General features: G+C 43.7%; 1 protein-coding gene across 4 annotated transcripts; it reads right to left on the bottom strand.

Annotated features, from left to right (window-relative positions):
• Positions 1-1,435: 1,435 nt before the first annotated feature.
• ddx3xb (DEAD-box helicase 3 X-linked b) lies at positions 1,436-12,239 on the bottom strand. Of its 4 annotated transcripts, XM_067374914.1 has the most exons (20): positions 11,864-12,239; positions 10,865-10,913; positions 10,730-10,777; positions 9,965-10,021; positions 9,346-9,540; positions 9,111-9,243; positions 8,898-9,005; positions 7,744-7,843; positions 7,524-7,659; positions 7,345-7,442; positions 7,153-7,251; positions 6,900-7,060; positions 6,661-6,805; positions 6,432-6,576; positions 5,706-5,756; positions 5,026-5,207; positions 4,827-4,944; positions 4,558-4,711; positions 4,359-4,483; positions 1,436-4,258 (listed from the first exon to the last, which is right to left on the bottom strand). In XM_067374914.1, exons 1-20 carry the CDS (start codon positions 11,906-11,908, stop codon positions 4,185-4,187), a joined length of 2,223 nt encoding a protein of 740 aa, XP_067231015.1. In that variant the 5' UTR covers positions 11,909-12,239; the 3' UTR covers positions 1,436-4,184. The 4 variants fall into 4 exon arrangements, with proteins under 4 accessions (XP_067231015.1, XP_067231012.1, XP_067231013.1 ...); XM_067374911.1 differs by lacking the exon at positions 9,965-10,021 and having other exon boundaries at positions 1,438-4,258; positions 11,864-12,223; XM_067374912.1 differs by lacking the exon at positions 9,965-10,021 and having other exon boundaries at positions 1,438-4,258; positions 9,394-9,540; positions 11,864-12,221.
• Positions 12,240-12,402: the final 163 nt, after the last annotated feature.

Here is a 12,402-nt window from a genome sequence, read left to right as displayed (position 1 = left end):
CCAGACTAAAATCCATGTTGTTGAGCTGTTTTAACTGAAAGCAACTTGCACTAACATAATATCTTAAAATATGTCAGTGCCATTGTTTTGTCTCAAGATGCACACCATCTTTTTTTTCTAAAGCACATTTCTAAAAGCTACTTAAATGCCCTAATTGAACTAAAGCCTAATCCTGACTCAATCTAAGCCCTGTCTGTGAAAATAGGCCATTGTGACTAAAATGAAAGTCACTTAACCCTAACTTCTTGTTTATTAAATTGGTGTATAAAATCAATATCACATTTGCAATCACACTGATATTTAGAAGGGAAAAAATGGCACTTTGTGTGACTGCTTAACTATATCATAGTCGTAAATCTAAAATGCAGTAAAAATGCCCCTTTACAAGTAAGTCTAACCTAAACCTATATATGTATGTGTTGACCCTCTAGGCGCGTTTTTGTTTGGTTTTTGCAAAGTGAGGGACAATGTCAAATCACGCATCGTTAAAACAACAATTATGATATTATTGTAGATATACACATTGCACACCCATAGATATAAACCAAGTAATATTAAAAGTCTCCCACTTTCTGTGATTTTTCAGTGCAAGACAGAATACAAAAAACACTGGTTAAAGGGGTGTTTGATTATGATTTTACTTTAACATTAGTTAGTGTTTAATGTTGCTGTTTGAGCATAAACATCTGCAAAGTTACGACACTCAAAGTTCAATGCAAAGGGAGACATTTTCTTTTACAAAATTCTGTTTAAGGACTATAACTTGCTAACCCCAAAATTGACAAACCCCGCCCCCGAGAACACTCAACAAAGGGGGCGGGGCCATGTTGGGCTGCTTTAGAGAAGAGGAAGAGTTGTTGTAGTCGAGTGTTGTTGTCATGCCGTCATTTTACGCCGGACTGCTTCACAAACGAGGGTCAATTCAACACAAAAGATGAACATGACGGCACATGCTAGTGGATGAGTTGAATCAACTCCACAGCAACTACATCAATTTATCCACTAACCATTCAGAAACGTCTAAAAGTTGTAACTTCTTCCTGAGTCTCTCCATCAGTGTCGACTCCGGTTTGAACAATGTAAGGCTGAACACTTTCCTCATTTTGGCTGTGTGAGATTCTCCAGCTTTGTTGTTGTTGAGCTGTTAAAGCTCCGCCCTTTTCTGGAGCAGCAGCTCATTTGCATTTAAAGGGACACACAAAAACTGCATGTTTTTGCACAGACACAAATAGAGGCAAATTTGACAAGCAATAATAAATGATCTGTGGGGGATTTTGAGCTGAAACTTCAGACATTCTGGAGACACCAGAGACTTATAAAGGGGCATTATAGGTCCACTTTAAGAAAGGCAATTTGCCCTCTGGTCTTGAAATGACACTTCATTTTTGGATGAACTATTCCTTTAACATAATAGCAGGTTAAGCATTCAGTCATGTAAAAAGCAAAGACACACGAGAAGTTTCTGTATTTGCAATTGCCAACTTTAATTTGGTAAAATCATACAATAAACACACATCTCATTTTTCGTGCAGTGCACAGCCTCTAAACTAGTACATAAAGCAAATACTCTAACTCTAAGGGCTCCGGTGATGTTCTCTCACATGATTTGGTAAATTAAAAGCCTTTCATTTCATGCTTTCAACACCACCTTGACTGCTTCTGTAATTAAGACTGAATTTTCAGCCAAACCTGTCAGAGAACACCACCGCCATAGCCCAATATGCAAATGCAACAATAGAGAATAACCACATGTTTTTGTTACTTAAGATTGCCGTGTGCCAGACATTCACTGGGGGTAAAGACACAAATAAAAAAAATAAATACCGGAAAACAAAAAACAAAACAAAAAACAACTGGAGAATCTGAACACTTTGCACTGATACACATTTACAAAAATATTTCTGTAACTTTTTCCAAACCTTGGCATGGTTGTTTAGCATTCAAATTGTGGCTGCCAATTCAGAGTTCGATTGATCGGATTGAAACGTTTAGTCAGCGAGACAATTACAGATGCGAATTTTGGCGGAGTCCAAAATGACCTTAAACATTAAAAAGCTCACACTACCCCGAAAAATATAAATTTCACGCATACGGGTGACATTCAACATTCAAGTGCCAGTGTTTTTGTACTGTCTTTTGGTCAAGTTACTTGAAACTATCACTTTTAGGCTTATAAAAATAAATATTTCTCAAAAATGCTTAATAAATTACACAAACTAGCAGCAAAAGTAGAATCTAGTAATCTGTGCAAATAGCTAAATTCCCCACTGCTAATCCCCCTGGTCCCAAATCAATCCTGGTTAACTATTGGAGAACCCTTCCCCTTTTGTAAACAAGCTGCGTTTTCACAATCTTCACACACAATATTTGGAAGCTTAAGGACACGCACTCAAGACATTTATATAAAACCCTAGATGTGCAATAAAACAACTTTTGTAAAACTTGATGGGCGTAACACAGAAGGGCCAAAAGTAGCACCACTGCTATCAAGTTACCACAATACTGTCAATGCATCTGCTTCAGGTCACCTTTATCAAATTCATGTCGAAAGGCACAACACGCTTGAGTAAATCTATTGCACTTCAGTTAAACACATCCCACTCACCCTCATCAGACGGGCACGCCGCCGGCTCGCCCGCCGAGCGCAGCCGCAGTAACGTGCGATAAAGGATGCATGGGAATTTGAAAGAAACCTGCCTTTGGCCAGGGATGCCACGGAAACCTCCTCCACTACAAACCAACCAATGAGAGTCTGGTTCTACACTAAAGCCACACCCCTGCAGCTCGTATGGTGCAGTTTCCCGTCGTGTACGCTGAATTCTACTGACCCCAGTAGTCCTCGCTAAAACCTGGGGGATACGAGGGAGCCGTGTAAAGCCGAGGATGTCTTTCGGAATTCAACGCAGCTTGAAAAAGAGAGAGAAAATAAAAGTGAACGAATGTTACTTGTAACGAACGTAAAAGCCTGCTGCAGAAATCGATTTGAAAATCTCCTTGACCAAAAAACAAGAACACTAGCATGCGGATTTCTTCAGAGACGAGCTGGGCTTTCAGGGCCAGTCCGCTCTGACGTCGTGGTCCTAGAGTAGCCATTTGAACTTTCACTATGGAAGTTGCCACAAGCCTACCATTATCAACTTCAAGAATGGTTTTTGAAGGAAGAAAACGAAATTAATCCAATTGCTACCTCCATAATATTTAAGAAAGAAAAAACAAAACAAAAACAAAATGTAAATCCAACACCACTAAACAGCCAGTGTGTGTGGTACCGAACTAGCTGCCTCAATGGTAGAGTTACACAGCGGAGTGGCGGGAGGCAGACATGGTTCATCACAACAATGAAATTTAAGAGAATATACTGGAATGGCTTGGTTTCTTTTCTCAGAAGACTACTGTCTCTAATAGATACCTCTCCAGGATAGAGTGAGCAAGATCTTTTCCTTCCAACATTCAATATTTTAATTCCCTTGCGATACGGTTTTACCACACAAGAGGGTAACAAGCCAATTGGGGGGAGGGGGATGGGGGGGGGGGGGTGGAGGGGGTCAGGCCTCTGTGACACCAGCACTGGTGACCCCATTAGAAATTTCAGTTCAAAATGAGGTTGTGACAGACCATCCCAGAGTTTGCCAAGGTTTGATTACATCCAAGCTTATTTTGTTATACCATCCAAAACAAAAAAGTCATTTGGGGGAGAGAAAAAAAAAAAAAAAAAAAAAGAAAAAAAAAGGAGGGGAAACAATTTGTCAGCCAGACATTTAAAAAGGAAAAGAAAAAAAAAAAAAAAACACAGCGATTATAAATTTAAAGGCACAGTACATTAACAAACAAATGATTCTCATTTAGTATAAAGAAATGAGATGTAGTGGAAAACTAGAGTCCAAGAATCTAAAGCAAACTTCTGCCTCCATTCCCCCCTTCAGTATGGTCGAGCACATCGTGAGACTGCTTCCTGCTACGGTCAAACCTTCAGTTGTCCTGGCATCCCCGCATCCCATGGAGTCAAAGCCTCTCCGGATGTGGTCAGAGAATCACAGCTGGTAATGTACTGCAAAGTTCTTCAAAGCTACACAGGGTATATAGTCTGGCTATGGTACATGTGGTTTCCATTCAGTGAGTTTGGCATGGTGATCCACTGTAATCGTGGGGAGTGGGTGGGGGGTGAAGAGGTGAAGGAAGGAGTCTTAGTTTCCCCACCAGTCCACCTGGGAATAGTTTCCTCCATAGCCATCACTGCTGTAGAAGTTACCAAAGCCACCTGAGGACCAAAAACAGTTTAAAGACACACTCAAGACCTTCGAGTTAAAGCAAAGGGGGGGAAAGCCACGAGGCCCCTCCTGAGAGAAACCGACCCTTACCACCGCCAAATCCACGGTTTCCCCCATGGCCCCCGGTGCTACGGCCACCGCGACTTCCGAAGCCTCCGCTGCTGGGGTTGCTACTGGTCTGACGGTAGTCTCTGGCGCCAAAACCACCAGAAAACCTGAGAAACACCAAATCATTTTAATGGGGCTGCCCACGGGATGAACAAAATAAAAATCAGAAAAAACACTTCACCTCTTGGAGCGCCCACGGCTGCTACTCTTGTGCTGGTGCTCATAGGCCAAGCTCTCCAGCCAGGAAGGTACTTCCTGTTTGGCCTCCACCAAGATGTCCAGCAGGTCCTTGGTGATGTTGCCATTCTTATCATTGAAGAATGATGTTGCAAGACCTGTGATGACCCAACAACAGAACTGAATTGCAACTGGGAACTTTGTGCACTACAGAGCAGATGAACGCTCCATTACATACTACAGCAAGAGGATCAATGCCATCATAGCAATTACCAAGGTTGCCCACGCGACCCGTACGGCCAATGCGGTGGACGTACTCCTCGATGTCACTGGGCAGGTCAAAGTTAATGACGTGCTTTACATTGGAGATGTCCAGACCACGAGCAGCCACCTGTGAAACAGAAGAGTTTCAGACCTGCACCAAAACATACCAGAGATTTACCAAACGAACGGAGGAAAGAGAGCTGCGTACAGCTGTGGCGACTAAGATGGGGCATCTTCCAGAACGGAACTGGTGAAGGGCTTCCTCACGGTCTCTCTGAGAACGGTCACCATGGATACTGGTGCAGGCATAGCCTTCACGGTACAGGAAGTCCTCAAGAGCGTCAGCACCCTTTTTGGTCTCGACAAACACCAAAGTCAGAGACTCTTTACCTAATGGATGAGAAGACCACAATGAGCATCTGACATCTTAACACTTCAGTATGAGAAGCAGCTAATGAATGGCAACATACGGCAAACAGGAAGTGACAAGCATTTGGATCTCATAGAAGTGAACTATGTTAAATTTAGAAGGCTACTGTAATCAAAGCCAATGCTGAACCACAGTGTGCTGTCCTGCTAAATGCAACAGCAGTCTTGTGACTTTACAGTTCAACATTGCGTGACACTTCATGCACAGATCCAGCCGCAGGAATGAACCACTGGAAAGGAGCATGACGACTTCCAAAGAAAAGTCAGGTGGGGTGGGGGGGTGGGGGTGGGGCATTAAGTAAAATTGTACATCAAATAAAAATCCTAACACCATATGAGAACTAGATCTCATTTGACATGGCGGAGGGGTTGGAAAAACAATGTTCAAGCAAAATGAAGACGTGAGATGAGACTTGCATTTGTTCCACTTCCAGTGGAGTGATAAACGTCTCTACTCACCAGGTTTTTCTACGTTCTCCCCCGTATTGTCCTGAACCTCACTCGGAATAACTAAATAGAATCAGACCTTATGATGAGCTTCAACAAATATCAGTTTCATTGGTATACATGGGTTCAGATGAAGCTCTCTACTGCACTATGGGAGGACTGTACAAGTGCGCAGCTACAGAACATCTGCACGGTTAATTGAGAAGCATCTAAAGAGATCTTAATATTCAGTAATATTATTGTTCTTTCTGCACTGACACTGTTGGATGAACTGAACTGGACAACACTTTTCTGCAGAGCTGCTTTATAGATGAACTGAACAGTTATTGAACTAAAATTAACCAACTCTGAACTGACTTTAACTTAATGACTTTACTATTGTCTTTTTAGAGCCGTGTTAGCAGAGTTACTGAATCGTTATTTTCCTGTTTATCACTTTGTGTAAAGTGCTATGTAAATATAGGCATCTTGATCTATAGCTAGCGTCTAAATTTCATAATTTAGAGGGCCATTTTAAAAAGGCAATTCTCTTTTCACACTGTACTCAACCCCTATAGACCTCAGAGTGACATCAACCTGAAGATTACTTCAGTCAGCTCACAAAACAAGCTAATTTTCTCTCAAATACGACACTGTGTGAAGAGCATGTGCCATCATGGTCACACTGAAACTGACCACAAAAACAAAAAAAATCTGAATACTGTTGAGTGTTCAGGGGCAATTTAGAGACAAATGTACCTGTGGCATTGAGCAAGTCAAGCAGGAAGGACCTCTTGTCATTTTCTTCAACCCACACCACCTTCTGGGTGATGTTCTCAGAGGTGGAACCAACCCTGCCCACAGCCAGGAAGATGTACTCCTCCAGGAAGTCACGAGCCAAGATCTAACAGACATCAAAACACTCTTCAGAACTCTTAACGCCCACAAAACGGTATAAGCCTGTAAAATAAGACATCATGAAACTCACCTGGATCTCTTTGGGGAAGGTGGCACTGAACATCATGGTCTGTCGAAGCCCTTTAGGGGGCATGGTGTCCTGCTCGACAATACGGCGAATCTGTGGCTCAAAGCCCATGTCCAACATCCTGTCTGCTTCATCCAGCACCAAGTAACTAATGACACAAACACACAGCTCATGGTCAAGCCACAAAGAGGGACTACGTGAAAAGATAACCCATTCTTAGAGGGGGTGAAATGGGCACATACTTGCAGTAGTCCAGGCCAATCTTGCCTCTCTCCATCATGTCCACCAGACGCCCAGGCGTGGCCACCAGCAGATGGCAGCCCCTCTCTAGTTCACGAATCTGCTGACCAATGTCAGCGCCTCCATACACCACACAGGGCCGTACATGAGAGCGATAAGCAAACTAAAGGGGTGGCAGAAGGAACACCTCAAGGTTTAAATGCATTTCGACTGACTAATCGAATGAGATCGTGTTTTGGTGAGGTTGTTTGTTACCTTCCGGGCCTCATCGTAGATCTGGAGAGCCAGTTCCCTTGTTGGGGCCAAAACCAGAGAAATGGGATACTGCTTACGGCGGCCATATTTCCCATTTTCCTAAGGACAAAAATTGCACAAAGTTAAGATGCGCAACAAGGGCAGAGAGCCATTTCTATATCTATTCCCAGACAAACAGACAGGAAGTAGTACCTGTGCACTGTTCTTCATGGCCTGCAGCGCCTCTCCTGGTCCCTCGGTGTATATCTGGCTCAGCACTGGCAACAGGAAGGCTGCGGTCTTCCCAGAACCTAGTTAAAGTGACAAAGACAAGTGTCAATCAAGCTTTATGTACCATAGACGCATGCAGAAAACACAAGTTGACGTCTTACCCGTCTGTGCGCACGCCATCAGGTCTCTCTTGGACTTGATGATGGGAATAGCGTACTTCTGGACAGGAGTCGGCCGTGTGTAGCGGCTCAGGGCTATATTACCCATAATGATCTCTCCCATCTCTAAATCATGGAACTATCACCAAAACACAAAGCTGTTGAATTAAAAGCTATTCATTTGTAATTCAACTTCACAAGAGATCTCGATTAGGCAACTCACACTCTCAATATGTTGTGGACAGTTGTGGCCTGTGGCTTCAACAGGAATGTCGTCATATTTTTCAAAGTTAATCCCTGTGTTGCTTGCAGAGAACAGCTCACTGAAGAAAACAGGAAAAACAAATGTCAGGCAAGACACCACTTTGGATTTAAACCATATGAAACCTCCCGTTCAGATCAATGAACGCGTTTATACAAACAACACTCATGAACGGCACCACAACTACATCAGCTGCTCTTTATTGTTGAACAAAAAAAAAAAAAAGAAATTCAAAAGGAATTTTTTTTAGGATTAGGGAAGTAGGAACACCTTCACAGCAGGGCTTAAAAACAGGGAAAAAAGAAAAATTCAATCAGGTAAATAAAGAACTGATTCTTTGAATAAGTACAGCATTTTCTTTATTGAAAGCACAAAGTGTGTAAAGGCTGATGTTTTATGTATTTGAGGAGTGGAGAAGAGTGTCAGTGTGATATTTATCATCTAGTCATCGTCAATACAGCCTGTGCCAAACACTTTATAACAAGCTTTTGGTCAAATATATTAAACTGTAAAAACTGACTGCCTACAGAGTTAATTCTGTGTAATCTGTAAGTTGATAATGTAATGCGATGCACTTACTGCCTCAGATTCGACTGTCCTAATCACGGACAAAATAAATCTCAGAAATTCACTGGTGAAACGCCTCGTAACTCCATTTGAGCTTGATTATGGGAAAACGTTAATGTAACGACACATGCAACTGTCTGACCTTACATAAAGCCACAACACCAACTTTGACAACAAGGTATTTAATAGTTAAAAAAAAAAAAAAAAAAACCTCAATAGCAGCGGTTCTACACCAACCTGTGTTTTTCGCTGGTTTCAAAACTGGATATTAACCCGCCATGGTGACATCCTCGGATAAACTCCTGAGATCCAGCAGCTAATGCCAGCGACTTACCAATGACGACTTGACAGCTGAGCGCGGGATTTCACTCACGCTGGATGCGTCAGTCACATGTGTGTAGACCATTCTATTCTAATTCATGATTGGTTGACCGCCAAATTAAAATCTTAAACAGAACGACTATGTTCTTGTTAAGATTTTGTTCGTTTCCGTTTTTTTATTTTATTCCTTGAACCGGTTCAGAGCCCTGGTTCACAGCAACACTCACTGTTCCTGACGCTCATTGGGAGGCAGCGGTTTGGACCAATCTTCATCATCCCTGGAGTCCTCCACCCATCGGCTGTTTCCACCGCCACCAAAACCGCCACGCTCATACCTGTCAAGCACAGCGCTGCTTTAGCTAAAGCCGGGAGCTACAGAGACTTCCGTAACATGTTAAAGTTCATTCTATAAACAAAGAAGCAGCAGCAGCAAGCCATACCTCCCCCTGGAAGAAGATCCGCGGTCATTGAAGAAAGAGGACTTGCCCCTGTCAGAGCGTCCGCCAAAGCTGTTGTAGGCAGCGTCTTTTGGGGTGTTCCACCCACCTCCATCTTTGTTGTCATAAGCAAACCCTAACAAAGACAGAACGATACACATTAAAACAAAGCAGTAATGGACGTCATGTAGTCGAGCAGGAAAGCCAGCTTTCTCCGACGTATGGCGGAGACACCTGCCTGCACTCGGCATTGGCTGGATGGGGTTGTAAGAGCCACTGGTTTTACCCCTGAAGCCTCCTCTTCCTCCGCGGTCGTTGCGCACAGGGCCGCGGCCACCAAAACCGTTGCCTCCATTCATGCGGTTGTCACGGCCATCGTGGTAGCCGTTCACGAAGCCATTGCTGCGTCCGTTGTCCCATCCTCCGGGAGAATCTGTGAGAGCGGGAGAGGCTGGGGGTTATTTAACACGCATGCGCTAGAAAGGTCTTCAGACGGCCTTTAGATGGAGTGGAGCTTTCTGGGGTGGACAGTCAAATGCAAAGCAGTTAGTCAGGGGACGAACTCCCACTCGGGCCTTAGACAGGCAGCCTGAGACCAGTCTTCATGACTGCGTGGAAACTGGTTGCAAATTGCAGAATATTAAAGCAAAGCAATTATGTCCCCCTCATCTCAGCGGGGTCTTTAAGCGAAAGTGGTCTTTAAAGTCTGTGGACAACATCTGCAATATTGTTTGGCAAAATGTCCAGTTAGTTACGATTCCAAGCGTGTGCTGAGAATTAATCGTGGAATCATGCATATTTGAGCATTTTCCCCTCAAAGTTTCTCTTTAGCCAAGGCTGTCATAATAGAAACTTACAGCTCCTTCCTGGTGCCACTGAGTAACCGCTCTGTCTACCAGAGGAATAAGCTCCTGCTAAAAGAAAAAACGTATCGTCAGGAGGGTGCTGGGCCAAACAGCCTCGTCACAAGGATAAGACTAAAGGTCAAGGAGCATCTCAACGGAAACCCAAACCGCGGAGTCACGGCCAGTACGTTTCAGACAAGCTTTGGTTGAATTTCAGAAGCACATTTTTAGCTTTACATGCCAGAATAATGATCACTCGTGTCACTGGACAAAACATGGAGGGGGGGGGGGGGGGGATAAAATGATCCAGAAGTGCCAGTGGAAAACCACTTGGTTTAGGATGTGTACTGAACGAGTGCAACAACATGCACATAGAAAGTGGATCTATGAGACGACGCCAGCAGTGCGCTGACACCTAGACAGAAGCAAGCAGAGAACCAGACAGACAAACATCCTACAGACACGCTGGGCCACGAATATAAAAACATGGCCGCTTTAATGTTGCACAATTACAAATTTTCCATTAAATTGATATTTTGTAAGGGCTAAAGGTCCGTTCACACAAACAACAACTATATTAGCATTAACACGAGCGCACGATAACATTCATTATAATTCATTACAACATTTTTATCATTCAGCAGTTGGAAAATAATTCTGAACATGATTCCAGTGCTATAGTTATTTACATTTAGAGTGATTTTCAAACTTTATAGTTTAGTTTTTGTTCTAGGTGTGAACGCGTCTCACTGGGCAAGCAGCAGCAGGTGTACGTACCATTTTTGGAAGCTTCTTTGTTCCTTAAATGAGGTGGAATGTAACGCCCTGGTGAAGAACAGACTCTGTTAGCATGGCAAACACACAACATCACTTCATCTAGAGCTTCAGCGGCACTACTGAACAGATACTCACTTCCGGTGACTCCTTGAACATCAGCGGAGTTCAAGTCTAGGGCAGCGAGCTGAAACAGAAACGAGATCATGTTGGACAGAGTCGATGTGATGAAGAGGGCAGAAAAACCTTAAAAACCTGAACGGGGTCACTGAGGGAGCAGAAACCGGCGCTTCCACCGGAGGGCGCGCGAGAGCTCGAGCTGCTGTAGTTCGTACAGAAGATCACGGAGATTTTATCCAAACCTTCTGCATTCGTCAGTAATTTACAATCTACCTAAAATCTGTAAATCACTCCAACCCTTCCTGCGGAATAACTTTAAACTTAATAAATAAATCGTAAAGCTACATTGACGAACTAATAAATACTGCCATACACAAATAAAACAAAAACTTGAGGTAAAAAAATAAAAAGTTAACTGTCGTTGAGTGTAAATTATGTCACCAACATTTACAACTAAACAGATTATTGACTAATATTTACTTGTCAAATAATATTAAGAGGTTCTTGAAGATTCGGAGCGAATCAGTCGAGGTATTCGTGTCCGTTTGGGTTCATCTAACCAATAAAAAATAAAATCGTTTCAATCAAGACACGAAATGACAGCAAATATACAATCTGATCGCAAATGCAGTGAAATGGAGAGCTGGTCAAACAAAGGGCCAGAAGAACCAAAATAACAGGCCCGAATGTCACCGAGAATCCACCGGCTTAAAGTTTGCCTCGCCGTATTTATATTTGAACGCGATCATAAACTACACGAACATCTCCATCTGAAGCCCTTCCGACACAAGCCAGCCTCCCGAAACCCTTTAACTGAAGCATCGCACGGACACCGCGATCAAACGCAGCCGCGCGTGACAAACAAACGCGCCGCGTTCCGACGCGCCGCAGCTCCGCCATCATCCGCTCATCTACAGCAGCTCCTCCATCTTAAACACGCAGCGCCGCTTTACAACTTCATCCGCCCGCCGGCAGAGGCGAAAACTGGCCCAAACCCCGCTGTCGACCCCGACTCACCTGCTGGTCTAGACCGTGTACATTTTCGACGGCCACATGACTCATAACTAACGGGTAGTGAAGGTTGATCTCGCGTAAAAACGGGTTTCTTTGTTTGCCGGTATGTTGCTCGTGCTCGCGCCGCTGCCGTGTCCTGCGATTCCCGTCGACGGTCGGTCAGACTGTGACTCTGAGAAAGGAAAGAAAAACTGCTTAGTCCAAAACGTAAACGTTGCTTTAAAATAAAACGTGTCGGTTTTAATGTTCGTCCGTGTAGCTGCGCGTCGACGATAGTCGGAACTCGAGCTGCGCGTCTTTCTCAATCTGAGGGTGAAATAAGAGCGCAGCGGAAACCGCGTCATTTTATTGGACGACGCGAGCCGACAGGAGTCACCACGTGACGCGTTCACGCGAGACTTTGAGGAGCGACGCCACTTTGAGCTGTTTACAATAGTGAATGTGGCCTAGAGGAGATGAAGTGGCGATTTACAGTTTATCTCCATATTATGTCACATATTTATCATTTTGTCTCATTAAAGTCCCTCTTTACAAGCGCGCGA

The sequence above is a fragment of the Chanodichthys erythropterus genome, chromosome 21 (assembly GCF_024489055.1).
Source record: "Chanodichthys erythropterus isolate Z2021 chromosome 21, ASM2448905v1, whole genome shotgun sequence".
Classification (NCBI taxonomy): domain Eukaryota; kingdom Metazoa; phylum Chordata; class Actinopteri; order Cypriniformes; family Xenocyprididae; genus Chanodichthys; species Chanodichthys erythropterus.
Note: the sequence above shows the minus strand (reverse complement) of the source record. Positions and strands in the feature narration are given on the sequence as shown.

Coding starts and splice junctions, on each gene's coding strand:
- ddx3xb (XM_067374914.1), bottom strand. CDS start 11,908: ATGAGTCATGTGGCCGTCGAAAATGTACACGGTCTAGACCAGCAG. Junction 6,806..6,899: donor ATTGGCCTGGACTACTGCAA/GTATGTGCCCAT, acceptor TTGTGTCATTAG/TTACTTGGTGCTGGATGAAG. Junction 4,484..4,557: donor AGCCGTGGGCGCTCCAAGAG/GTGAAGTGTTTT, acceptor GGTGTTTCTCAG/GTTTTCTGGTGGTTTTGGCG.